General features: G+C 50.3%; 1 protein-coding gene across 1 annotated transcript; it reads right to left on the reverse strand.

Annotated features, from left to right (window-relative positions):
• Position 1: 1 nt before the first annotated feature.
• Positions 2-26,000, reverse strand: EIF2B3 (eukaryotic translation initiation factor 2B, subunit 3 gamma, 58kDa; the record flags this gene model as incomplete). Its single annotated transcript, XM_010184331.1, has 4 exons — positions 2-65; positions 11,078-11,181; positions 25,089-25,237; positions 25,923-26,000. Coding segments are annotated over 4 exons (384 nt in total), but the record flags the coding sequence as incomplete, so codon positions are not given.
• Between the last annotated feature and the right edge of the window lie 893 nt (positions 26,001-26,893).

The raw sequence follows: 26,893 nt of genomic DNA on the forward strand, positions 1-26,893 counted from the left end.
GACCTGCTCGGGTTATATCTCCATCAGCTGCTCCGTGCCCACAATGACTTCATTAACATGTTTGGCTGAAAAGAGAAAAGGGAGCAAGAGAAGAGGAGCTGAGTTTCGCGGCACAGCTTCAGACCTCGCGTTTCTCCAGATCCGCAACACTAAAACGAATGAGAAAAGCAGATTTTGGGGCGCTCGAAGGCGGGTTTGCCGACTTCGGTGGGACGCCGGCGTCTCTCCGACGGTCTCCCACACACATGGGAAAAGCCTGAACAACTGACTAAACACCGGGAGGCTTCTGCCATGGGAGTTTTCACACGTCTGTGTCACTGCTGAACGCGGGAGGCCCTGCAGAAGTCACAGCTGCTGCTGCCAGGTGCACACCTAGGCCAGGGCAAGGAAGCACCCACATCCAGTGAGGGGATGTGACCCGAAATTAGAGACCAGGAATCCACCCTGGCCCTAGCGAGCGCTGCGTGCCCTCAAACCGCACTGGAGGCTGGGGAGGAAAGGGGGTGCTCAGCATTGGGGGGCCACCGCAGAGGCAGTGTAAGACCCTCTCAGCAATCCTTAACTTGGGAAGCTCAAAAAAAAGGGCTTTTTCTTAATTATATTTAAAATTTCAACCTGACTTCTCCCTCCTGCATTCACACAATGTGGATGGAGCCGCTCCGAAAGCATCCATGCGAAGCAAGGTGTGAGGGTCACTGTGGACAGCCCACCCCAGGCTCCTCTGCAGGGGCAATTTCCCCCAAATCCATCCTTCCCCTGTTCCCAGGAGCTCTGCACAGCCCCCATGGACACATTAACGTGCCAGTCCCTGCCCCAGCCCTGCTACTGCACCGCACTGAAAGAGCCTTCCCTTTAAAATGCAAAAGCAGCTCGTCAGGGAAGGACTGCAAATAAGGGATAATAAATACATCATAAAACCATGCAATTGAAAGCCCAGCGCCTAAAAAAGCCCAGCGTGTGACACAGAGTGACACAAAGTGGGTGTCCTCAGGGTGGCAGTGGCTCTGAATTGCTCTCTGGGAGCTGGACACCTCTGCAGGTGGAGCTGAGGTGGTTGGAGCCATGGCCCCTGGCTCTCCATCACTTAGAACAGCCCCGCCTGGGGTAGAGCCCCGAGGCCTGGGAGGCGCTGGGATGCACGGACGGAGGCTGCGCTGGCTCCACACCTGGCCCAGCCATGGATGATGGAAATAACCAGTTGTGATTTACTGACCCACCTAAAGCTCCTTCCTCAGGGGAGCGGATTTTGCAAGGCCGCTGTGAAACAACAAACCTGGCACCTTTGGCTCATGAAGAAACCCCTGGCAAGCCCCAGATTGGCCCGGCCAACACGATGCTTCTCTTGGTTTCAAATTCAAGACGTTACCTTTGCAGCACGCAAACCACTGCTCCAGAAAAAGGTTTGGTCAAAAACTGCTCTATGAACTTCAAGGAGTTTTGGACTGTGGCAAGAGAACTTCCCACTGCAACCCCAGCCCCAAAATCAGGTGGATCCTGCTGTCTCCTCAGTGTTGGGATAGCCACAGCATTGCCTTCCAGAGGCAAAAATAAGGAGATGAAGGAGTTGCTTCTCACCTTCAGCATCGAATAGAGTCACTTAGTTATCTGGTATTTAATGACAACTGATAATTAATCCTGGAGCCTCTTGCTAATGTCCTGGAGCTTGGATAGAGTGTGGAGCCATTCCCAGCGCTCAGGACAGTGTCAGGGGGAAGGAGCCAGGCTCTGCTCTGGGATGGCCAATGCCAGGACAAGGGGCAATGGTCCCAAGCTGGAGCACAGGAGGTTCAAGCTGAAGATGAGGAGAAACTTTGTGAGTGTGAGGGTTCTGGAGCATGGCCCAGGCTGCCCAGAGAGGCTGTGGAGTGTCCTTGTGTGGAGACACCCAAAGCCCTGGCCGTGTTCCTGTGTGACTGCTCTGGTGATCCTGCTGTGGCAGGGGTTGCACTGGATCAGCTTCCCAGGGCCCTTCAACTCCTCACATGCTGGGATGCTGTGACAGGACGAGCAGGGGTGGATGCGGTGCTCAGAACGCGAGGGGCTGCCTGTCCCAGCGCCAGGTGTGAGTGTGATGTAGGTAGCACCACACAGCCTCTCCTCACGCCTCTGCCAATAGCCCCGAGTCCAACCCTCAGCCCCGCTCCGCTCCCGCCCCGGACCCCACACAGCTTTGCCAAGGCACCTCCAACCCAACCCGCAGCGCTTCTTGCCGTAACATTCCTCACCCCCAACAACTCTCCCCGCGGATCTCAAACGGGCCCTGTAGCAACTCCTGTGCCTCCATTCCTGAACCCGCTCCAAGCAGACTGCCTGTATCACGCTGATTTCTGTGATGTGAATAAGACGCTGGCCACCATCCAGGGAGAGTAATTACGTTATGCCTCTGCAGATTGAACATGCCTTCACCTAGGCTCATAAAGAGCCGTGGCAATCCGTGGTTCTATACACAGGTGATCTGTAGCAATACTCAATAAGGAGCTTCTTGCTTCGTTTCACACAGCATCCTGCGCTGCCCCGGACGTGCAGGTCCTGTCACATACTTTGCTGCACGGGTGGTAGCAGCTATTTGGATTTTGCACTGACACGCTTGCAGCCGCCTATGATACCTTGCATTTCACACCCGATGAGTCCAAAACGCTTCTCAAGAGCATGCCCATTTTACAGATGGGGAAACTGAGGCAGCGGTGAGTTTAGGGAGTTAAGCAGCCAAAAAGCCCCAGGGGGGATCAGACCACACACATTCTCATCTCCCATCCTGTTGCCTGTGTTGTCTCCTCCTTGATCCCTGTGGCTCAGGCTCCTCAAAGCGGGCACGCACGGCCTGCCCAGCAGTCACTGCTGCCTCAGGGACTCGTGAAACCACCAAACCCATTTCTCCTTGTACGGCCTAAAAGAAAACACATGAACCGCCTGCTTCAAATCCTCCAGAAAACGTTTAAGCGATAAAGGGAAGGGTTTTTGCTAGAAACAAAGCCCGATTCCGCACCCCCGGGGGATGCGATAGGCAGATAAGGATTCACCCAGCTCCCCTCCTCTCTTCCCAAAGCCTCCCTTGCGGAGGGAAGGGCGTTCAGGCTCCACGGTGTGTGCCAGAGAGCCGAGCCGTGGAGAGGGTTTGGTTATCGGCCGTGGCTGCCAGTTGCCAGTGGCTCTGGCTGGTACCAGCAAGCTCGGTTCATGCAGAAACTGTGCCTGAAACTCTGGGGGAGGAGGCAGAAGTACCTCACAGGCGTAGCTGTTCAGCTCCCTTCGCCTTCCCCAGCTCCCCATGCGGGATTTCTTACCAGGCTGCCTTTTATCTGACACTGGCAGGGTTACAGATGCATTCAGCTCGCAGAGAAAGAAGAGGGATTAGAGAAAGGACTTGCAGAAAGCCTTAGAGTTGGACTCCGCAACCTTAAATCATGTTCAACGAGATCTCCTCAGATTGGGAGCATCTGGTGCTAAGCAAATCCAGAGCTGATCAACACATTCAGCCCTCCTGATTAGCACTTTGCTTCAACTTGCTGACGCAGCCCAGCCCGAAGGCAGCCTGGGCGCTCGAAGCAGGCGTCCGAGGAGGTTTCACCCAGCGTAAACCAAAAGCCCGTCACTCGTTACGGACGCGGTCCTGCTCCGGGAGACGTTTGTTTACACATACTGTACTAGCCCCTTAAAAACGTACTCGGGAGGCAAGGAGAGCTGGGGAGCAGCAGGGCTTTTGGTGCCTGGCTAAAAACAAACCCTAATGCAAATAAACAGAGGGGCGGAAATGACTGTAAAGCTCAGCACAGGCCGGGCTGGGGACCCGGCGCTGGGTTCCCATCGGGGCTTTTGGGGACTGAAATGGGTGTGAGCAGGGCAGGGCTGAGCCTGGGAGCTGGGCTGTGTCTCGTGCTCCATCACACCCTGCAGCAGTGGAGAGCAGGAGGTGGAGGTGGCTGCAGTTCTGCTCACGCCTCTATTTCCAGTTTCCTCCTCCCCGTTTTCAACTCCTTCCTCACCTTAGCCCCAGACAGATTGCTGCTGCTGCTGCTGCTGCTGGTGGCAACGCCGGGTTGTAAAGGAGGAGGGGAAGGAGGGGAAAGGGAGGAAAAGAGAAAAAAAAAAGAGAGAGAGAGAGAGGAAAAAAAAAAAAGAGGTTAGGGCCTAGGCCCAGGACCACCACGAAGTTCCAGCCCTCAGGGGCTCCAGAAAACGTTCAGTTTACTCACTCAATTACATACACTGTTTTATAAACCCTTTAAAATAAAATAGAAAACAGTCCCTGGCACAGAATTACTGCTCTATTATACAGCAGTGATGAAAGCCACTGCTGTGTATTTGCTCTCTTTAAAGCAAGAGATAGTTTAACTTAAAAAACGAGGCGGGAAAAAAAAGGGGAGGCTGCAGAAACGCAGGCACGAAAACACGCTGTGGGTGGCTCCTACCACATTCACCCAGGACAGAAAGGATCAGAGAGCGGGAGAGAGGAGCAACTTGTCTCTGCAGCGATGCTTGGCCCTGGAAAAGCAGCCAAAGGAACTCAAGGGGCTTAAGGGGATGGGAAGCAGCCGAAGCTTGACTTTGGGAGGCTGGAGGGTGTTTTAAATTACATGCGGAGATAAAGAAGGGAAGCAGGTGATGGGGGCTGATTGGTTTGTGTTTACAGAGCAGTGGGGCTTTCCAGCCAAGGCTGCTCTCTTCCCCAGACAGTTTTACTTACGGGGTCACTGGGGAGCAGGGCTGACCACGCTGTGGCCTCACAGCCACAGTTTCTCCCAAGCACCGCATCAGCCAAGCCTGCTGGTCTGCGGCAGCGATGCTCCCCATGAGCTGGGCACCCCAGCATCTCATGTGCATCTCATCCCAGGGGTGAACGGTGCTGGTGGCAGCTTCAGGCACATCAGCTCTGGCCTCCAGCCCACCAACCAGGTAGTAAAGAGCTCACTCCTGTCCTACACCCACCCTGAGCAACCTCCGCTGCACAGCGCCTGCTTCAGCTGAGGCTTTTCTCACAGCCCAACCTGGATTAACTCCTTCACCTGCAGACCCATCTGGGGAATAGATGTGTCTTGGGAGCGTAAAGGCAATGCTGGATTCGGTGCCCAAGGAGTGATGGGTTTGCTGTGGCTTGGAGCAGATGGATGGGGGAGTGGAGGAGCTGGAAAGAGAAATGTATGGGAAAGTGATCAGGCAGGGTCTTAGCAGCAAGGTTGGTCATGGGCAAAGGGCTCCAGGAGCTGGGGATGTGCCTAAGACGGCAAACTCCTTGGGGAGGGGGATGCACTCGGAGCAGAGTCCTAGCAAAGCGTTTAAGAAAGCGAGTGGATTGTACTGATCAGTGTGATACCACAGAGTATCACGGCAAACGCACCAGGGATCTCAGCAACATCAGGCTGGAAGCCTCTGTCCACCCTTCCTGCGAAGATCCAGAGGTGCCACATCTGTCTGGACACTGCTGCCTGCAGCGCTGGATGCAAGCAGAGGTCCCTGTCCTTCCTCAGCATCCCTTGGGGTGCTCTTCCTGGCTCTTTCATGTGGCTGGGCTCTAGCAGAGCACAAGTGGCTGTTCTCTCTGCGTGGAGCATGTGAAAATATTTCCATAAGGTTATGAACTGCTGCCTTAGGGGTGCACTTCCCAAACAACGAATGGCAGCTGGTTTAACCCGCTCGCTCAGGAGGCTGGGAATGGCAGCACGCACAAGTGTGACGGTCCCCAGCGGCTGAGAGGGGACAAAGTGTCACTGGATGGATGTCCTAGGGAAGTTTTATGCCAGTGCTAAGGCCAGAAGTCATAAACCATTTTTATACAGCTTGGAAAAGAGGCTTACGGGGATCAGTTTGAAATGCAGTCACTGCACAGTCACCGCAGCAAAAATGACAACTATTTAAGAGATGCCTGTTTTAACTGCCAGCTAATATCTGTGTCAGGGAGACTTAGTGGTTAAACTGCTCCAGGGAATAAATCGTATGGGCTGCTCAGTTTTGCTATGAATTTGCACCATTCCTGCGCCACCTCCAGCTCCTCTTGCACCGCAGCGCACAATATCCATGTGTGCGCTGTTTAGTCTGGGTCTGCTCTTTGTGAGCCTTCCTAACGCCCATCTGCGCTGCAGCAAGCTTCTGATCCCGGCCCTGTGTCAGGCCAAGTGTTTCCAGTTCCCGAAGCCTTCACCAGGAGGTACTCAGCATTTTGCAAGAGCAGATGCTCACCCCTACTTGAATGCAGCGAGAACAGCAGAAAGCCCCTCAGTTCCTTCCTGTCCTTATCCTGCTACATCTTGGCTGGGGTGAAGCACCCTCACAAGCGGTCATGCGTTCACATGCGGAGGTTTCACAAACTGTACCTGCCTTCGGAGGGTGACATGAGAGAAAAATGTGCTCTTTGGCCCTCGTTAAAAGCAAACAACCTTACTCTGTTTCATTGAGAAGTCCTAGGGCTCCAAGCTTGGAACAGGACTTGGAAAATGATCGGAAACGGGAGCCAGTCCTTACTGGATATGTGCCTTTCTCTGTTCTCATGAGAAACCACACGGCTTTGGCTATGTGATAAGCCTCTGGGAAAAAAACCAACCCTCTCGGTTTGCACATGTTCTCAGGAGGGCAGCTAAAAGCTCCAGAGACTCCTGTGTGCAGTGAGCACCCTCAACCATGGGCACGCAGGAGGATGGCAGGGCTTCCCCCATGGGTGTCCCTGCTCTATGGACCAGTGCAGCCTCCTGTGCCCAGAATGGCCCTGACAGTGGCACGGAAAGGGATGCAGCCAGGGGCAGGTGGCAGATGGGGACAGAGCATGGGATTGGGAGGCGAAGGGACTGGAAACAGCAGCTACGGCCAGACCAGAGGAGGAGTCGAGTGGGTGTCTGGGAACAACCAAGAGAGAAGAACAAGAATCTCCATTGAGAAAGACTAGAGGAAAAGCCACGGAGAAAGCTGGGAATGGGATGGGACCGGTCCTGGGACAAAGCCATAGCAGGGAGCTGTGCAGATAACACACGGGCGATGTAGCTGGGGCCCAATGGCTGATGCTGAGGGTAGGAGCAGTAAAGCCTATGGTAACCAGAGCCCTCTATTCCCCAGCTCCAGGAGTGGATTTCAGGGCTGCTGATGCCCATGGGCATCCCTGAAACCTCCTGGCAAAGAGTTTCTCTCGTCCCATTGCAGATGCAGCTCCCCTTAAGGAAGATGAGCCACTACCATCACTTCCCATCAGCTGAAGCAGCAGAAAGTTGTGCAGTGGAGTTCAAGTTTGCTCCATGCGAGGGCCAACATCATCCCGTGTAAAAGAACCTGTTGGTTTGGGTGTTTTGTTTCCAGTGGACTGAGCCGTCCCTCCCAACACTCACAAAGCAAACGCTAAGGCTGAAATGTCAAGTCTCTCAGAGCTAGGAAATGCCACACGTAACATGCAGCTTCAGCATTTCGGCTGGCCAGCCCTAACGTCTCTCAAGTCTCTCTAAAACAGGAGGAAAACCCAACCACGTTCATACTGAGGAGGTGCAAAGGAGGCTGTTAACACTTGTGAAGCTTTACGATGACAAACGCTGCAGGAAGGCCACAGAAAGGAAGGATCTCGTCTCCTCCACAGTGCACAGTAACGAGGGTTTCAGTCACAAACTGGAAAACGACAGGAAAAGGAGGACTATGGAAAACCCCCGCATTCAGCAAGCACTGCTCATTCTGGGTGTTGACTGTGTCAGGGCCCCAAGGGAAACAAAAATACAGAGTGCCATAAAAACTGCAGAGGAATAAACACAGTAACGCTTTAGCCTACAGCCTGGTCGTGGGGCTCATGCTGCAACCGAGCCTGTACCAGGACACCAGGACTACATCAGCATCCTGGACGCTGGGGTTTTGTCCTGGTCTGCACACATGCTCTGTGGCAACAGCCCTGCTGTAACGCGCTTTTTGGGTGCGCAGTGACTCAAGCTGTCCCCAGACAACACTGGCGACGTAATTCCCAATGCCCATAAAACATCCCTGCCCCAGTGACAGCAGGGATGGAGGCGAGGGGTAGGTTCATCAGAACGGCTGGAGCATGGTCCTAGTAACAACTGTGTTTGCAACCGTGATCGAATGCTCTGTGCAGTTCAGCTCTTTCAGGACTGCTGCTTGCCATTTCCTACCTCTTTAATAACTGCCTCCTTTTAACTAGGTACCAGCATGTTTCTCAGACTGCTACCTGCGTGAGGTGGCTTTCAAACGCCCATCTGCTCACTCTCTGCTAGCAGATTCCTTAAATTAAAGTATCAACGGGGCAGGAAAACGGATGCTTCCTAAGCATGGGGATAAAAGCAGGAGGAAGAGAACAGCACGGCTCTCGGCTTGCAAATCCAGAAGTTGAATAAAACCCCATACCTTGACAGAAGCACGGAAAAGTACCATCTGTGGCCAGTGCAGTGATGGGGCTGAAGGCAGTGCAGGGCAGTTACCTGCCCCCTCCTGTGTTTTTAGCTCTCTGTTCAGTTTGAAAGCACTGGGCTGCATCTGATCCAGCCCAGTAGCCTCTGTTTAGGTGTCCTGAGACTTGCCAAGCCTGTTACTAAGTGATGAGGTCTCCCACCACGTCCCCAAGGAGATTATCCTACCAGACCACATCGTTAGGAAAACGTTCCAGATAGCCAACCTAAATTGTGTTTAATTCAGTCCCATTGCTCCCAGCCGCACCGTTTGGACCACCCTAAATACGCCCATATTCGTCCGCAGAAGGAAAAGGCTGAGAGCTGCTTTGAGCTACGTTTGCCTATCATTTGTGGTAGCTGTGCTCCTGCCATCCCCTCTGCATGGGGCTGGAGCTCATTTGATGACAGGAGGGCAGTGCAGCACCGCCTCAAAGAGCTCTTGTACCCCGAGCTGCTGGGGCAGCACGGCCAGGACTCATAGGCAGAGCAGGGAGCACACAGCAAAGCCAACTGTGGAGGATGATTCAGGGATATTTCTACCTTGGATGAATTCTGGCTGATGCTCTGGAATAAGGGCCGTGTTTTGATTTTCTCGGTGTTGCCGGGAAGGTGTGTGCGGCTCTGCTGAGGAGGTTTCTAGCGCGTCACTCCCAGACCGGGGGCAGGAGCCAGCTACTGCCGCTTACATCTGCTGAAGGGCGATCAGCCTGCAAGGGAAGGTGGCTCCCACCCAAAAGAACCAGGCTTTTTAATTAACCTGGCCATGGAGGCTCGAGTTTGGAGAAGGAAAAGTTACCAAACAGAGCGACACAGCCAAAGTCTTGATGAAAGGGGGGGATATGGAAACAGACTCACGGGGCCACACCAAAAGCTTGGCACAAGATGCAGGAAGCCTTGGGCAGGGGAAAGGAAGTCATGGCGTGGTTTCACAGCAAAAAAGAGAGGGCCCGGTTTGCTACGGGACCGGCCAAGGTCAGAAGAGACACGCTGGGCTGGAAAGACTCCACCGACCAGGAAAGCAGTCGTGAACTTCGCAGACAGATCCCAGACCACCGAGGAGATCCTGACCCCAGCCCAGAGACATTCCAGAAGCGTCAGGAAACTGAGGCAGGGAAATGAACCGAGGCTTTATGGCTTTTTCTTGCTCAGCATAATGGTGTATTCATAGTCCACCTGAATGTGTCTTTGCTAGCGTCAATCTGACGTTTCTGAACACTTTAACTCGAGGGCCCACAGACTCCTTAAGGAGTGGGTTTAACTTCTGGAGAAGTGAGCAGACGGCTGCAAGAACAGGGAAATGAACCAACGTCACAGCTCCGCTACTCTCTAAAGAACCCGACCTCCTACAGAAATAACACATATTCCTATTTCCTAAAATGTTAGCTACATGTGTACCCCATCTCCTCATAGTTCTCGCTGCAGATTAACAACCAAACGTGACCTGACTCAGCTCTCCTAGTGACTCATGCAGATGTGGCATTCAGGGACACGGCTTAGCGGTGGACTTGGCAGGGCTGGGTTTACAGTTGGCCTCGATCTTAAGCGTCTTTTCCAACTTACTTAAGCTGCGATGCTCTGCTCAGGGGAGGACACAGATGGAGCATCAAGGATGGTGCAAATCTTCAGTGACGGTGGGGCAACGGGTCCTGCAAGGGCCACTGATGTGATGGGCAAAGCAGTGGGCACAGCCTCTGGTATACAGGGACCAGGACCACAGAGCACTTTTTGGGTGTTTCCCACAGCGTCTGAGGCTTGCAAGATCAATACTTAGTTTTCACAAGGCTTTTTTACTTCTAATTTGAAGGAAAATTTGCCATATGGATAAATGACAACACGTTACGCTACACTGAGTGCCAACCCTGCTTTGTGTCAGGACTCTTAAAACCGGGAAACCACCCGTAAAGACAGAGTGAGCAAACAAATCCTGATCTGACTAAATAACTTCACATGAAGCCTGCAAAGGAACTCACTTTTGTCCTCAGTCCACACCCTGGAGCAGGGATCTGCCAAACCCCAACGATAAATATTCATTAAAAAGCCCTCTGCTTGGGATGCAGTCACCGAGACAGCCACTTCCTGCCCATTATCTCTGGGGCAGGAAATCAGCAGCTCCACTCAGGCGGTCACTGCAGCGCTGCCATGCGCGCTTCCACCGGAGGGCTTTGCTTGGCCCAAATGAAGCCCCAAAGTTGCCTTTAATGGCAGTGAAGCAGACCTGAACGTAGCTCTCCTTGTGTTTAGTACTGAGCACAGCAGCTCCTGGTATGAGATTCCACGATGCTTGGAGCAAGGTGAAGGGGAACACACTGGGGCTGTGGTATCTACCAAGAGAAGGATGTCTGATGGATTACTTGACTGCATTGCCCCTGACCGACAGAGATTTCTACTCCAAATAACAGCTCCTCCTGCCGAGGACAACTTCAGGCTGATCCAATTGTGGTCTCTGGGAAAAGCTTGTCTCAGCACCCAATCTTTTCCTTTATAACAATAACACAGCCGAGCTTTTCTGCCAACTTCAGAGGAGCAAGTCCCTGAACTGTTCTTATGCCAAGAGGCTGTACTTTCCACGAAGAACAAAGCCTAACGTTACAGGACAGCACACTGTACAACTGCCACTGTTTACTGGCACTTCATGAAGAAGCAAGAGTAAAATCTCGAGGAAGAAATCCTGAAAATGATTACAAATGCACTGGAAATACAGCTCCTCTACTTACCTTTGCTTTCCAGCCGCTGATCGCTTCCAATCAAACAGTCCTTGATGTCTGCGCCCTTCTCTATCACGGCGTTATGACAAATAACACTGCCCTGAAGACAGCACCTACAATACAAACACAAAGCAAAGCAAGAAGATAGATTAAAATGACAGGTACAAAACAAAGGTACTCACCAAAACATCTCACGAGCCTGTGACGTGCTCCTGTAAGCAGGTTCAGTTCTGCTCTCAGAAACTCCACCATTCTTCCCCTGATCCTCATGCCCAGTTGCTGAAAAAACTCAAAATGGGTTTGCAAAAAAGGGTTTCCAGTTTTACCTCCTGTTAGAACAGCCTTCCTTAAGAGAATAAATGCTGCCAGAGGATGTCCTAGACAGGACACCGGTTTGGGACCTGGATCACATCTCATGTTTCCCATAGCCTGGGTAGCTGCAGGGTGGTTTCTCTGCTCAGCTCCCCAGTTACAAAGAGGAGCAATCACCCAGTCCTGCCCTGCAGGTCTTGCTGAGAAGTTTCATACGATCCAGCTTGCCAGGCACTCAGAAAGGGTGGTGAGAAGGAGGGGATGGATAACTCAGCTGGTTGGCTTTGCTCATGTCACATTCAAGCACACAAACACGATGACTCTGCAGCACTAAAGCAGCAGGACCCATCCTGGACCTGCTCTACCTGCCTTGGACATCTTCACACTCACTTGGACACCACTGAGTCTGAAATGCTGCATGGGATGGGACTTGAGCAAAAGTCACCTTCTTCCCAAATGCGTTTGATCTGTGATAACCAGCTTTCAAACCTGCTGGTCTGATTGCCCAGATAGGAGAGAAGTGCAGAGTCTGAGTGCTGGCTTCATAACTCCTCTGCTGAGCGAGTCACCGCGCTGCTCTGAGCCCCTCCATGCAGTCACATGGAAGTTGTGAATCTTCACAGGTATCCGGGATGTGTCTGGAAATGCTGCTCACTCAGCATCATGAGTAGTGTTAAATGATATTAAATGCAATTTCTTTCAAGACTACAGAGAAAAAACTAGTTACAATGCAAATGGTTTGTTTCCTTATTTTCCCATGTGCAAAGATGGGCAGAAGTCATTGAAGGGCAGAAAATCTGAAGGCATCCAGCTAAGAGGCATCTAAAAACAGAGTGTAACACACATCAAAACCAGCTGATTAGGAGGAAGGTGTAAGTGAGATAGCTAATACAGCAAGATAGCTGATATAGTGAGATGCTAATGTAACAAGATGCAGGTAATCTGCTCCCTCACATTAATCCTAATGTGAACCACAGAGTGGTTTGGGTTGGAAGGGACCTTAAAGCTCATCCAGTCCAACCCCTGCCATGGGCAGGGACACCTCCCACCAGCCCATGGCATTTCCTACCTTCTCCCCAGTATTTCTGCTAATATTCATTAAAACAGCCATGGATATTCTGGTTATCCTCAGTCAAACAGCTGCTCTCTGAAGTCTTTGGCATCAGTGACTTTCAGCATGGTGAGTTCCTCAGTGTAATGACCTGCAGCCATTCCCTGCCTTGGTCCCAGGCATCACCACTGCTTGTGGCAGCAGTGACCGAGCTGCACCGCTCCATGGGGCTGGACTGTGGACAGAGCAGTTACCTCGAGTCTGAACCAACACAAAGAGGGGTTCTGGTGCCAGGTCCAAGCCCTGCACTCCGGTTCTGCATTGAACAGAGCACGGGCAGGCAGCAGTCCTCATGAGAAGAGAGAAACAGCAATGCTTACTGCAGACTTGCCAATCCCAAAATGAGTTTCTAGCCTTTTCCTGCTCACACATCGCTATTTTCTAGCATGCAGAATATGCCCACTATTATCCAGTATGCAGAATTTGCCCACTATTATCTAGCATGCAGAACTTGCCATTGAACTTATTACAATTCTGCTGCTTGTGTGAGTCGGAGCAGAAACCATCTGCCCAACGAAACCAGCATTAATTCTGCAGGAGTAAAAGCAATAAAACCGGACCTCGGCCGCAGCGGTTAGCAGTTACAACCCCCCTTGAACAGACTGTCCCCTCTGAACAGCTTTCATTTAACTCGCTTGAACTCCCCCTTCTCTGACCTATAAGGAGGCAATAGGAGCAATTACACTACAAGCAACCAGCTCGGGTTGCCTTGGCAAGGTTTTCACTAACATGTTAATAAGATAAAAAGCGGCAGAGATACACAGCAGACCCCCGCCTGCCTTTGCTCTCACTGTCACCATCTGCTTCCTCTCCAATAGCTCCGTGTGCCTGCGCAGCAGCAGCTCAGGCCATCGCCTTGCGCAACAGCGGTCGCTGAGAGCCAGAGCAGCTCCAGGGGATGGATGGGATGGGAGTAGGACAGCCTAGGAGCGCCATCCTGACCCGGCTTCCAACAGGAGCAATGGGAGAGGTTGCTCATTTCCCACTGCAATGGCTCCCATCCAAAATGTACGCTGCAAAATACAGAATCCCAGCATGTGAGGAGTTGGAAGGGCCCTGCAAAGCTGATCCAGTGCAACCCCTGCCACAGCAGGATCACCAGAGCAGTCACACAGGAACACGGCCAGGGCTTTGGGTGTCTCCACACAAGGACACTCCACAACCTCTCTGGGCAGCCTGGGCCATGCTCTGGCACCCTCACAGTAAAGAAGTTTTTCCTCAAACACCTCCTCCTCCGTTGCTGCGAGCCACTCAGATGAGAGCTTTCCCACGCACACTTTGAGGTTCCCACCATCTATCGCTTGATGAGAGCCATTGTGAGTGCACCACATCTCTCAGCATCATCCTGGTGCAGGAAGAGGATGCTCGCTGACAGGAATTGGAGCTGTTGGGCTGGAGAACTGGGATGTGTGCTCAGAACTGCTTGGGGACAGCTTTTTGGGGAAAGAACAGCGTTGTAACCAAGAACCTGGTTAGTAGGGCAGAGAGGTTCTCCTGCCCCTCTGCTCTGCCCTGCTCAGACCCCAAATGCAATCTTGTGTCCAGTGCCGGGCCCTCTGTTCAAGAAGGACAGGAACTGCTTGAAAGAGTCCAGCAGGGCCACAAAGATGATGGAGGTGCGGATACAGCACCCATGGTGAGCCAGTGGCCTTGCCATGTTTCCTTACCATACAAGCACTATCACTTGGAGAAGTGAACACTGTGGAGCATCTCCTGCTGAGGAGCGGCTGAGGGAGCTGGAGCTCTTGAGCTTGGAGCAGAGGAGACTGAGGGGTGCCCTCATTCCTGGGGATCCATTGGGAAAGGGCAGTGTCAGGAGGAAGGAGCCAGGCTCTGCTCTGGGATGGCCAATGGCAGGACAAAGGGGCAAGGGCCCCAGCTGGAGCACAGGAGGTTCCAGCTGAAGAGGAGGAGAAACTTTGTGAGTGTGAGGGTTATGGAGCATGGCCCAGGCTGCCCAGAGAGGTTGTGGAGTCTCCTTGTGTGGAGACACCCAAAGCCCTGGCCGTGTTCCTGTGTGACTGCTCTGGTGATCCTGCTGTGGCAGGGGTTGCACTGGATCAGCTTTCCAGGTCCTTCCAGCTCCTCACATGCTGGGATGCTGAGATTCTGTGAACCTGCTGCTGACATTAACACCAAAGATAAGGGGGTTGTTCCTGTCAAACTGTTTTTTGGGAGGGACAGGCCAGGGCACCCAGATGAATTCGATGCTTGCAAATCAACCCTTCCCTGCTGCCAGGGCAAAAGGAAACCCAAGAGCTCCGCCACGCCAGGAGTTTCTAAAACCTTATAAACACAACCGACTGCAGGAGCTTTCAAACCAGAGGCAACGCTCAGATTACCCCAGCCACACAAACCAGCAGCGAATCCGGCTTTTATTGCTCGAGTGGAACAAAACTTCAAGAGATAAAAACACGACTTGTGGGTGTTCCCTTCACCCGCTGACAGATGTAACACAGCCATTTTGAAACCACTTGTAAATGCCTTTTTCTTTTTTTTTAAAAAAAAAAGCACGTTACAAAGGCTGCCAAGAGAACTATTTCGTGTGTTTATTTAATTTTAACTATATTTTAAATCGAAGAGCAAGGAATAAGCTTTTATTCTCGCAAGGGGTAAATACCACATCTCGGGGCACCCTGCTGTGCTCTCCTTGGCTAAACAGCCCCCGTGGTGGTTCCTGCCCTGCGTAGCAGTGAGGTGCTACTCGTCCTCAGCGGGGCTGTGGCAGCACCCAGCCCCATCAACGCCGCTGTGCGCGCACATTTCATGTGCTGCCTCCCAACGCAAACCATGTAATTTCTTTTCCGAAAGCGCAGTGTATCTTGAAACCTTTCAGCAGGGCGAAAAGGGATCTCCTCTGACCTTAAAATCCAGCGAGCGCGTTCAAACCCACAAGAGGAACTCGTTCGGGCCGCCTGATTTACGGCCAAAATTTCGATGTGAATTTGTTTCGAGCGCGATCACAAACTGAACGCCTGGCAGCTGTGTTGTTTGTTTTTTTTTCCAGCAAATAAAGACAAATATTCTGGAGAGAGCGCTGCACAAGCCCGGTCCTGCAGCGGGAACAGATCACTTGCCATGCAGGTACAGCACGGGAGCGAGCGTGCGCGTACGCCTGTGCACGGCTGCGTGCTGGGCGCCTGGACATGGGGCTGACTTCGGGGTGGGTTTTTTTGGGAAAGCCAGGGAACAAGAGCAAAAGGAGTAGTGGCCAAGGAGGCACGGGGGGAGATTACAAGGATTTAGGGCTTTAAACTGCAGACCACCTAACGAGATCACTCTGCAACGCCACTAATTTCGGCGAAGGCCACAGACCTCCCTTCCTCTGCCCTCCCCTCCTCTCCCCCATTGTAAACAAGTAATCCCAGCAGAAAACAACAGCGCAGAACGTACACACACTCTGCAACATTCCAGGGCCTTCTTTATCTTCTATTTATTTTTCTAAAAGGTCAGCCTATGTATGGAGGGAGGGGGGGGAGGGGGAAGAGAGCCAAAAAAACCTCAAGTCCATCTCTTGTGTGGGCTTGGAGGAAGCCGGGAGAAAGCAAAGTCCAAGAGCGTACAATATGGAGCTTTTATAGCGCAGCCATTCCTGGACTTGGCTTCCTCTCCCCTCCCTCCACTTGTGGCAAAGCCGCATAGCTTGAAACCAGAGGCCAGGGTGGTCGATTACATCTGAAAGAAATGTAAAGAATCGAGAAAGAATTCCATCTCCTGTCAAAATTATAAATAAGGAAGTATTAGGCCCAGAGACAGGCTGATTTACGCAGCCCTGGAACTGCTGACTTTCAGCCCGGCTATCAGCCTATAAATCAAACCCTTACATCAAGTGTGTCAATCGCTGCAGCGCTCGGGAAAAGCGAAGCACCGACCACCGAAAGCAGGAAGATTGCCAGGGGACCGAGGTGCCGTACCCCTCTTCATTTTCCAAAGTGTAAATCTGAGATCAAACGGCCTCCGGGGGGACGGGAAATCAAAATACGCAGCGCTCAGCACAGCAGGAGCAGGCTGCGGGAGGCCAAGGCACAACCTCCTAATTACAGCCTGCCCACTGATTATTTAGGACGCTGTGATTAAAGTGATGAACGTTCCTGGGAGAAAGGGGCTTAAGTAACTGAGGTCAAGACCTCCGCTGCAGCCCTCGCCCCGGTCGTGCGAGCTTAGGAAGGTACAAATGTCACAGGTTTGCTTTACAGCAAATCTTCTGAAATATCAATGGGAGTTGTCCAGGTCTGCCAGTTTAATCCAATTGTGCCAAAACCCGACGTAATCTCTGCTGGGCAGCAAAGCAAATGGGGTGTCTCAAATGCAATGCTTAAAACTATAGGCTCATGGGGAAGAAAGTGTCTGGAGTAGAAAGCTTTGGGCAGCCTATTGGTATTGTTCCTGTTGGTACTGCTCCTGTTGGTAATTCTCCTGGTGGTATTGCTCCTGTTGTTGGTACTGCTCCTGTTGTTAATGCTCCTGTTGGTATTTCTCCTGTTGTTGGTAATGCTCCTGTTGTTGGTAATGCTCCTGTCGTTGGTAATGTTCCTCTTGGTATTGTTCCTGTTGTTGGTAATGCTCCTGTTGTTGGTATTGCTCCTGTTGTTGGTATTGCTCCTGTTGGTATTGTTCCTGTTGTTGGTAATGCTCCTGTCGTTGGTATTGCTCCTCTTGGTATTGTTCCTGTTGTTGGTAATGCTCCTGTTGTTGGTAATGCTCCTCTTGGTATTGCTCCTGTTGTTGGTATTGCTCCTGTTGGTATTGCTCCTGTTGTTGGTATTGCTCCATCATGCCAAGAAGTCGGGTCTCCTGCTCCTCTGGATGAGCTATGAAATGAAGAGCCCGATTCAGGAGTTAAAAGCCAAGTTAAATGGCTTGGCAGCCACTTTGCTGACTGAAGGGGAGCAGCTGTGGATCCCCTTGGGAGCAACAGCCCCTTCTGCCCTGACCAAGACGGTAACAGCCACAACGGGCACCTCAATGACACTGAGGGGTGGCGAGGAGGCGGGCAGAGCCCCAAAACCCATCAGCAGCCCCTCGAGGAGTCCCCGTTAGCCAGGGAGCCGGGACACACAGTCATAGGGGTGAGGCACAAAGACCATGGGAAAAGAGGCAAAAGCACACGTAGGAAACTGGAGAACCCCAAACGTTGCCTTCACCAACGCTTTGCACCCTGACGCATTTTCACACGCTAACAAGTGAACGTTGGGCGCCGCGAATCTCACGTTAGACACTCAAGTGAACACCACAGACTGCAACAGATGCCAGCAGTACGTGCTATAATTTAGAGATGCATTTCAAAGCAAGCATGCTCAAGTGAATTTGGGCTTTGATCTCCCGTTTTTTCCCCTTGGGGGTAACAAAAACATTCAACCAACCCCCCTGAATTCTTCGCCCGTCTCTGAGGGTGTTTTCGCTCAGGAACTCGTTTCGTGTCTCTTTTCTAGCCAAGCTCATCACTGTGGTATGGCTCCTTTACACTTCTTCCCCACACCCTAAACATTTTGCACTACATATTGCATGTGTACTTGCCAGCACTCGTATTTTCCAGTGAAAGTTCAACTGACCTTAAAGGACTGCCTCAAACCAACCTTGATGTGTTTTATGGAGGGAAACTTAGGCTTGTGCCCCACCTCTGAAACTGCAGCTCAATGCAGCCGATCTCGGAACAAACTGGTGGCCTTTGATGGAGCTGCAAGCCTGGTTCTGCACACTTTTACACCAGAAAACCCCACGTTCAGCAAAACTGACCTCTCTCCGCATTCTCTTTTACAGAGCGAGAGGGCCATGTCCTGCATGATCGTACAGACACTTGGCTGATGCCCTGGAGGAGACACAGGTGTCTATGTGCAGGTAGCAAAGCAGAAAATTGCATGCTCACTCCTATCTCTGGGTTTGCTTTGCTACTCACAGTGAGACTGAGCGGAGTAACTGGCACCTGCAGTAGAAAGACACTTTCTCTGGGGTTTTCCTAGGGCGCTCGCACCCAGATTCTCATGAAAACCCCATCATTTGCTTGTGAAAATCTCCACACCCCTCCTCGATGAGACCCGTGTGGGTAGCAGGAAGCCACAGCTCATTATAGCTCTGAAGGCAGACATAACCCTGGGCACCTTTAGAAGCAGGTCAGCAGGAGAGATGTTTTAAAATGCCACTTTTTGGGGCTGATCCGTGCTGTAAGTTCAACATTGGATGTACAAGACGTCTGGAAAATTGGGAAGAGAAGAGCTCCCTGCGCTATCAGGGAAACATCTGCATCTGGGATTAAAGAACAGGTGATTTATTTCAGGCAGGCTGATGTACCAGGAAGCTGGCCAGAAGACGACTTTTTTTTGGAGGAGCTGCTGGTAATAATGGTTCAGACATTCATGAGATAGCAGATACTAGATGAGAAATATCCTAAATACATTAGATACAGCAGAATCTGACTTCAGTTAAAAGTAACTAAAAACCAGCCCTGCAAGTAGCTCCACCGCTTCCTGCTCACTGGTTTCCTACTTTGCCCTCTCTGCTTCAATTTACCTCCCTGAGAGCAAACCCTGCCAGCCACAGGTTGTCTCTATTCAGTATCTCACCCAGCACGTGCCTTCAATTAAACACTACCAGGAAAACTGTGGGTCCTGACCAAAATTGGTTCCAGTTTGAAGTGTGACAGAAAGGACAGAGCGTAATTGCTACACAGTGAAGAGAAATAAAAGCACTTTTTACAGGCAAGAACTGTACCTAGCTTTCTTCATACATTCATCCATGATATACTTTATCCACATACACGCTTTATTAATATAGTTAAGCTGAGCTTGTGCTTTTGCCGAATCAAATCCTCACTTTTCATTGCTTTCTGCAGTGTCTGTTCTAAACCCATTCCTCTTTCTAGGGCTACCATAGGGCAGGGGCACAAGTGGTGGCGTGAGACAAACTGTCCAGAAGACAACAGCCACCTTAAGAAACGGTCCAAGACACAAAACCATTTGGGAACCCCTGCACGGGTAAATCTGTATTTACAGCTCTGTGCTGGAAACAACTTGATCCTCTCATTCCTCCTCATCAGAGAGCGCGTCGTAAAATACATTTTACAATTCCAACAAATGTTGCCTTGGCAATAGGACCATTCCTTTGCACAGCCATTATCCAAGGGGAAAAATGCTACTTATGCGCTGAACCCCAGCGAACGCCCAATTCCATCCTGGTTTTAATTAGGACTTTCTTAAACTGCTGACTGCCTCTCCATCAGGTGCTGATTTGGCTCTGCTGAGGAAACAACCAATAAACTTCACAAGCAATCTGCAGGCAGCAGTCAATCCAAGTCAAGCTCGCCTTGCTTGTTGCTTTCTTCATTTGTCTGTTTTCTCATGGAAAGCAGCAGTAAATTGAGACATGGTGAACTGCAGTAGCCTCTAACCAGCCACACGTGGTGTCCCTCCGGTCCCCATCTGTGCCATCTGCTTTCACACAGGTAGCCACAACGCCTTGAGCAAAACCCAGCACGTAACCTACTGTCTTCACATGGCTGAACACGGAAGATGCTCATCTTGGTGGACATTTTCAGTGCCAGTCCTTCCTCTGCAAATCCGGGTACTTCAGTCCTTCATATCGATTTTTAATGCACCCTGTTCTTTCTGCTCAGGGATTTGAGCACCCCAGGGTTGACCACATCTCCCTGTGAACTCATCTGCCCTCAAGATTCACATCACCTCCCTGCAGCTTTCGTCACCCGCAGTGCTCAGCATCACCTCCCTTGCATTCCAGGTTCCTGATGCTACATCTGCAGTTTACTGCCTGACCCAAAATGCATCTGCTTGTCCTTTTAACCCCTTTCCTCTCCCAGAGGTAAAATTCGCAGTGTGTGTCATATGGAGAACTTCACCAGTCTCTCTGGGCAGTGTGAACTGTGAAAGGCCAGCAAGGGCAATACCAAAGGAAGGTGGTACCTGCCCTTCAAAGCTTGCGATTCTGCATCCCACAGATGACCCCTGCGCTGGCAAGACCCTGTGCACATGAAGCACCTTGGACTGTAAAACACCCAGGACCGGAGGTGTGTGTCTGTACATTGAAAATGGAAATAGTTAGGGAGACTAAAACAAACCCACTGTGGTCAACAGACCTCAAGTTGTTCATGACTTTCAAAGATTGCCATCTTTTAAAGTTAACGGCTGCTGAGTTCAGCCCAGCAGGTACTGCCTAAAATCCTCTGTCCTGTGCCAGGCAGATGACCAGACACATTCATCTTTTCCACTGCCCCAAACCAACCATCCCCAACGAGCAGTTTTTCTGATAAAACTGTAGGTGTGACAGGTTGATCTCCCCCAGCTCCTCTGTGCAGATCTGGTGCTTCCCAGCTGCGGAGGTGAAATCTCGATGCAAACCTTCACCCATCTGCATCTTGCTGTCACCCCCTCTGATAATCCCAGCAGCCTATTCATGATTTCCATTAAAATGCCATTTGAAGCATATTGCTTTCCTGCATTTCCTTGAAAAAATACTTCAGTTCAGAACCTAAATTTGCCGCAGAGCCCATATGGTGCTGACTCCCAGCGTGTCAGCAAGACCATTTCAACACAGGGCTTACTTGGACTCAATATTTACGCGAGCTTCTCATGCTAACCTCTAAGTAGTCCAAAGATCAGGGAGTTTTTTTCCTACTACAGCCCCATCTCTTGAGTCTTTCCCAGGGAAACGTTCATTTTCCACCACCAAGGAAGAAGGATTTAATGCGCACATGTCAAAATGGCCAAGCTCCTCCAGCGAGTGTATACACTGAGATGGTTTGACTAACAAACAAGACGTTTCGAAATCTTGATCTGCGGGGATGGAATAAAGGATTCAACATGCTTTTCCTGTTAATATTATTTATAATGCTCAGAGCACTCCGGCATGAGATCCTGTATGAGCAGAGCAATTAGACAGTTCCTGCTGCCAAAAGTTAACAAACTAAGTAGAACTACAAGGCTGGGAAAAATAAAGGCGATGTTTGACAAAAAAAACCAACCCAAAAAATCAGAAACAACGAAGCAACCACTTACTGCCAACACAAAGGCTGAAACAGGGACCTGAATCTGAATTCTAGGTCTCGTTTCAAGGAAGGCAAGTGTGCCTGAGTGCACCAAATGAAACACAGCTATCACGCTCAGGTCAGTGTAATGAGTTGTGAGATTGCCTGCATGCCCCAGCAGTGATGATTTCTGTTCTAGGAAGATGCCAGGGTGGAGATAAAGCCTCAGAGACATCAGTTTTCATTTGCGGGTGGCACAATCTCCCTCCATAACCACTCCAGTCAGCATTACAGACCCTTATAGCAAGTGAGCTGTAACAAGGGGACTCCTGCCCCAAAGACACAGGAACCCAGGGACCCCTGAGGGACTCTGCAGAGCCTGAGGACACGCAGCAGCGCTCAGACAGACACACTGACCCATGCTCTCAGCTCCATTAGGAGGTTCTCCCCAGCTATGTAAGTCAGTGCGGTCATTTGTCACCGAGCTCCGCAGGGAAACCGGAGCCGCTTCCCCTGGGCACGCAGCATCACTCAGCACTCGCGCTGCTGTACGAATTACATCCCTCCCAGCCTGGTCACGTATGGCCATCGCTCAGCACACATGTAATCTTCGCCATTTTATTGTCTCATTGATGGAAGAATTAGCTGCACAGTGGGAAACACATTAAGAAAGGACTACCAATTATTTTGTCCGTGTTGGTAACTTCTTTAATCCCCCGTAATCTCTTCTAAGCGGGGGATTCATATCTGCTTAAATCACTTCACAGGAGACGTGGATAACACAACAGAAGTCCTACACACCGGGGAAAACAGGAAAACCCCTGCTCCTGGCATCCAGAGTCTCAAATGCAGCGGGCATTGCTGAGGAGTGGATCATCATCTGCAAACAGCGTGCAACGGTGCTGCCCAAGTGAACCCCAGCTCCCTGATCCATCCACTGGGGAAGGCCATCGTCATCATCTGGGTCAGCACCTCTGTTTCTCCAATAAGGAGCCATGCACAGCCTAATGAGAGGAACCTCGTTGTGTTCTGAGCACCTCGTGGTGTCCCAGAAAGGACCTGTTCATCCATTTCACAAGCTGGTATCAAATGTGCTGTCCAAAACCTTTTTCTGCTTTGGAGACGTAATTTGTGGAGCTTGAAGGATCCTCGGTTCACGTCACAGGAAAACCATCAAGAGAGAAAACTTGGTCATGTCTTTCTGTTGTTTCTTTTCCCCTCCTGTACTGACATTGTGATCTGAATGAACCATGATTTCCCCAACCTTTCTTTCTTCTCTGGGTTACCTCAACAGCTTCATCTCTTCCACAAGGTGTGCCCTGCTGCAGCCTTCTCAGCTCACTGCTGCAGTTGGTGTCACTGCAGTGAATCCAGCCAGGACCAGCCTTCGGTCGCCATCACATCTGAGGGCATTCATACAGCATAGCCCATTAGTTTGGTGGAGCATGTCAGCATCAAAACGTGTATTCTTTAAATGACACAGCTGTTATCCACTTCTCAGTGTTATTCCATTAGTTTCTAACACACAGTACCTTAGATGGGGTTGAAATTGGCTTCCTCTTTGGACATTTGCTATGCAATGAAAATGGATTAGATCTGTTAAGGCACTTTCCTGTGCTACTTTTGATCTGTATCAGCTACCATATACTGACCTGCTGATTAAAGTCCAAGATGTTTCCTGAAGCCAGTGATCAGAGTTATTTTAGACACTTGGGAGAAGAGAAGTTTGTCAAGAGAAGCTGTCCACTGTGGGCAGGTTAAAGCAAAGCCACATATAATTTATTCACTTGTTGCTAATGGATCCATCAACACGTGTGAGAATCATGAGCATTTTAACAAAAACCGATCAGATTTAATCAAAGTCAGGAAAGAGGGTCAAGATACACAGAAATCCTTCACCAAGTTACAAGCAAGACTTCTTTCAACACAACTCTGCAGCAAGAATATCCCTGTATCGTGCTAACCTGTGCACTCCATACCACTCTCATATTACAGTTTATCATAAAGCAGTAAGAAATGCTTTATCAGCTCAGCATCTCTGCAGATCTACGCAATATGTATTACAATATGCTTTGAAATAAAGCTCCATGGTCTGTAATCTTAATTCTGGCTGGAGAGGAACAGTTACAGGTTTGACTGGCATCAGTGTGAGCACAGAGCAGCTGAAGGGGTAAGCAAACCTCTGGGACCGTGAGGATTTCCAGTCAATGGTGAATGCACTGGATTTGCTGAGAGTGACCAGGGGTGACTTTGTTTTGCAGACATTCACAAAAGCGTTACCCCAAAAGTTAGTTTTTCCCTCTTTAAAAATAACCTATCACTACGATGCTTAAGGAATTGTGTGCAATGCTTAAGGTGATGACTCTGAGCTTGATTTAGGATTTAGAAGGAAGTATTACTATACTATAGACAAACACAAGCTGACCTGGGACTGTTCATACAAACAGCACCACTGATACACTTTGCTGGCTCTGTGACTGAATGGCAGAGCCGCTCACCTCAGATGCAAAGCCACACCACTCTGACCGCGGCATCAAGTCATTAACCAGAACGATCTCATGATCAAATGAGAGAGGTTCTGGTCCTTCTCGTGACAGCAGCGCTTGTGCTACAGCCATACTGGATCCATTTGTGACTGCACTGGAAACCTGCTATTTTCTATACTCAACAGAGTCCTGATTTATGACGTGCTTGAAACGACTGTGGATTTCCATTAAAGACAAACACTTGGCAGTGAGGTACCACACTTACCTGTAATTTGGTGAGGTAACAGCAGTATCCTCCGCAGGCCCCACATCCTTTGGGGTTTTTTGTGTTTCAGATATGCAACTTTCAGAGCCAACTTGGCATTTTTGAAGAGTTTGGCCTTTTTCCTGAGGCAAACCTCAAGCCATGAAGGAGCAGGGAGTTTATACAGGCCTGCACAGACTCACTCAGCAGTTTCCTTCCCACTGACATCCACAGGAAGCCAGCGTGTATGGAAAGATGGGGGCATGCAGACACCGACAATTACGGATAGGCCACTTTTCCCACATTTGGAAGTGAACAGCTCAAGGCTACCTATTTACTTAGTGCCTTTAATGCATGGGAAACCTCTGCTGGCTGGCAGACTTTATCTTTGAAAAGTTTGTTCATTTATTCTGTTACTCGGCATACACAACGGTAAAGTAAAGATGAGAAAAAAAGGCCAAAGAAAATGGCATTTTAGGTGAAGCTGCAATGTCCAAAGGTGATAACATTTCGAGTTGGTGAGCACACCACTTCAAAATATGCTTCGTGCCTCAAATATTTCAGGTATGCCACTAAAATAAAGCTTGGAAGGACGAGACACAAGCTCACACAGACTCATACATTTACTTACCTTACACATTCTGCAGATGGTATAATTTCCTCTAGAAAGAATAAATTGATGTTCTAAGACTGCTGCCCTCTCCTCGGTTCATTTCACTTGCGCATTTGTAGCCTGTTAGTAGAGACTTATTTCTGACTTTAGAAACAGCCCCCCTGCTATCAACTGCTCTGGCTGAGGATTGCTTACAGGGCAAAAATGATGGGCTCAGAATCTGTCTAGAAAAAGAAACTGCAAATGTAGGGGATGAAGATGATACAAACGGGTGACGTACCCTTCCTCGATGGTAACAGAATTCATGATGATGCAGTTTGTTATCTTCACTTTGTCTCTGATGGTACACATGCTGCCGACGATGGAGCGTTTGATGGATGTCTTCTCCCCCACGTGCGTGGATGGCCCAATGATACTGTCTGATCCAACCTAGTGCAGAAAGGAAGAGAAATGGGCAAAACTACCTAGAGCTCTTTGATATGTGTCTTCTATACATGTTTTCTATACGTGCTTCCCAACAGCATGTCTCAATCACCCAACAAAGTGTGCCCTGCTCTACCCTTAGGTAGAGTCAAAAATCTGGGGCTCATCCCCTGAGCAGAGCTGCTCAGTCTTCCCAGGGTCCATCAGCCTGGTCAAACCCCGTTAGCTGGGCTGCCTCTGGAGGTCTTGCACAGGAAGGGAAGCACAGTGAGAACAGTCCTGCTGGGACTCATTGAAGTTTGCCCAGTGAGACCTGTGAAAAGGGGGCCTGAAGCTGGTATTCAACCAAATGCTTTAACAGTAAGCCGAGGTAAATGCTGACACCCTCTGAGTTTGGTGCCCTTTGGAGGCAAACTGCTCACCCATCATGAAATGCCATAAGGGAACACGAGTCTGCAGTGTCTGACTTGGGGGTAGGACAGAGTTTTTACCAAATGTTTTCAAAGACAGAGACTGAGAGGCAGGAGCTCATGAGTGAGTCTACAAGGACACCCTGGGCTGTACCATTCATGTAATCCTGTACTTCAGAACTCAGCTTCGCTTCCAGCAGTCAGACTGCGTTTTGGGAAGCAGCTCTTGAAGCAAAGGGCATGCAGACTGTACTGAAGAGATGGGGAAAGGGCAAACTTACCATGCCTCTGTCGGTGATCTGTGCAGACCCATGGACCAGTGGCTCCTCCAGACCCAGATTAAGCAATAGCTTAGGGACCTGGATGGAAAAAACCACGTCACAAGTTAACGTGACAGTGCTATGCACTGGTGACATAAACAGCTCAAAGGTGGCTTTGGTTTCCATTGTATGCATCTGCCACACACATTGGAACTTACAGGAAAATACGTGTGACTTATCACCTTCTCCTCCCATCAAGGAGACAGGTACACTTCACTGCAGCGCACTGCAAGTCTCCTCTCAGCACAGCTTCCCACCTGTGGATCAGCAGCAAGAGCAGGCTGGCTCCAGCTGAACGCAGTGACATCCTCACTACTACAACATCCACCATCTGCCATTTCAGATGCAGCTCAGTGTGCTTTGCACCATTCCCTAATGCGAGAGGGGAAAGCAAATAATCTAGAGTATAAACTAGCCATCTGCCATAAAAAGAAGAGTACGTTCAGCCCACTCAGTAAGGTACCATGCTAAGGTACAGGCAACGAAAAAGTATTTCAGATGTTTAAGGAGAAAGAAACCAAAGTTGATCAAGTGGCTGTTCCAGGGGGTGCAAAGCTGCAGAAGAAAAGGCTCTCGACAGAGAGAAGGCAAGTGTGAGATGAGCAGACAACACGGAGATGGTTACAGAGAGACACAGCCCATGAGGAAGCCAAGAACAAACCCATGGAGAGCAATTCTGAACTGGCTCCTGAGAAGAAAGGGGAGTCAGCGTTGCAGGAGGATGGGATGTGTCTCCATCGTTCTTCTGCTGGGTGAAAGAGCAGCCTGAGGCATCCAGCATCTCCAAGGTCACACACCACAGAACAGGCGATGGCAGCAGGGACAGGGATTCACAGGATCCCAGGATGTGAGGAGCTGGAAGGGCCCTGCAAAGCTGATCCAGTGCAACCCCTGCCACAGCAGGATCACCAGAGCAGTCACACAGGAACACG

This window comes from Mesitornis unicolor, unplaced genomic scaffold (genome assembly GCF_000695765.1).
Source record: "Mesitornis unicolor isolate BGI_N332 unplaced genomic scaffold, ASM69576v1 scaffold21365, whole genome shotgun sequence".
Taxonomy (NCBI): domain Eukaryota; kingdom Metazoa; phylum Chordata; class Aves; order Mesitornithiformes; family Mesitornithidae; genus Mesitornis; species Mesitornis unicolor.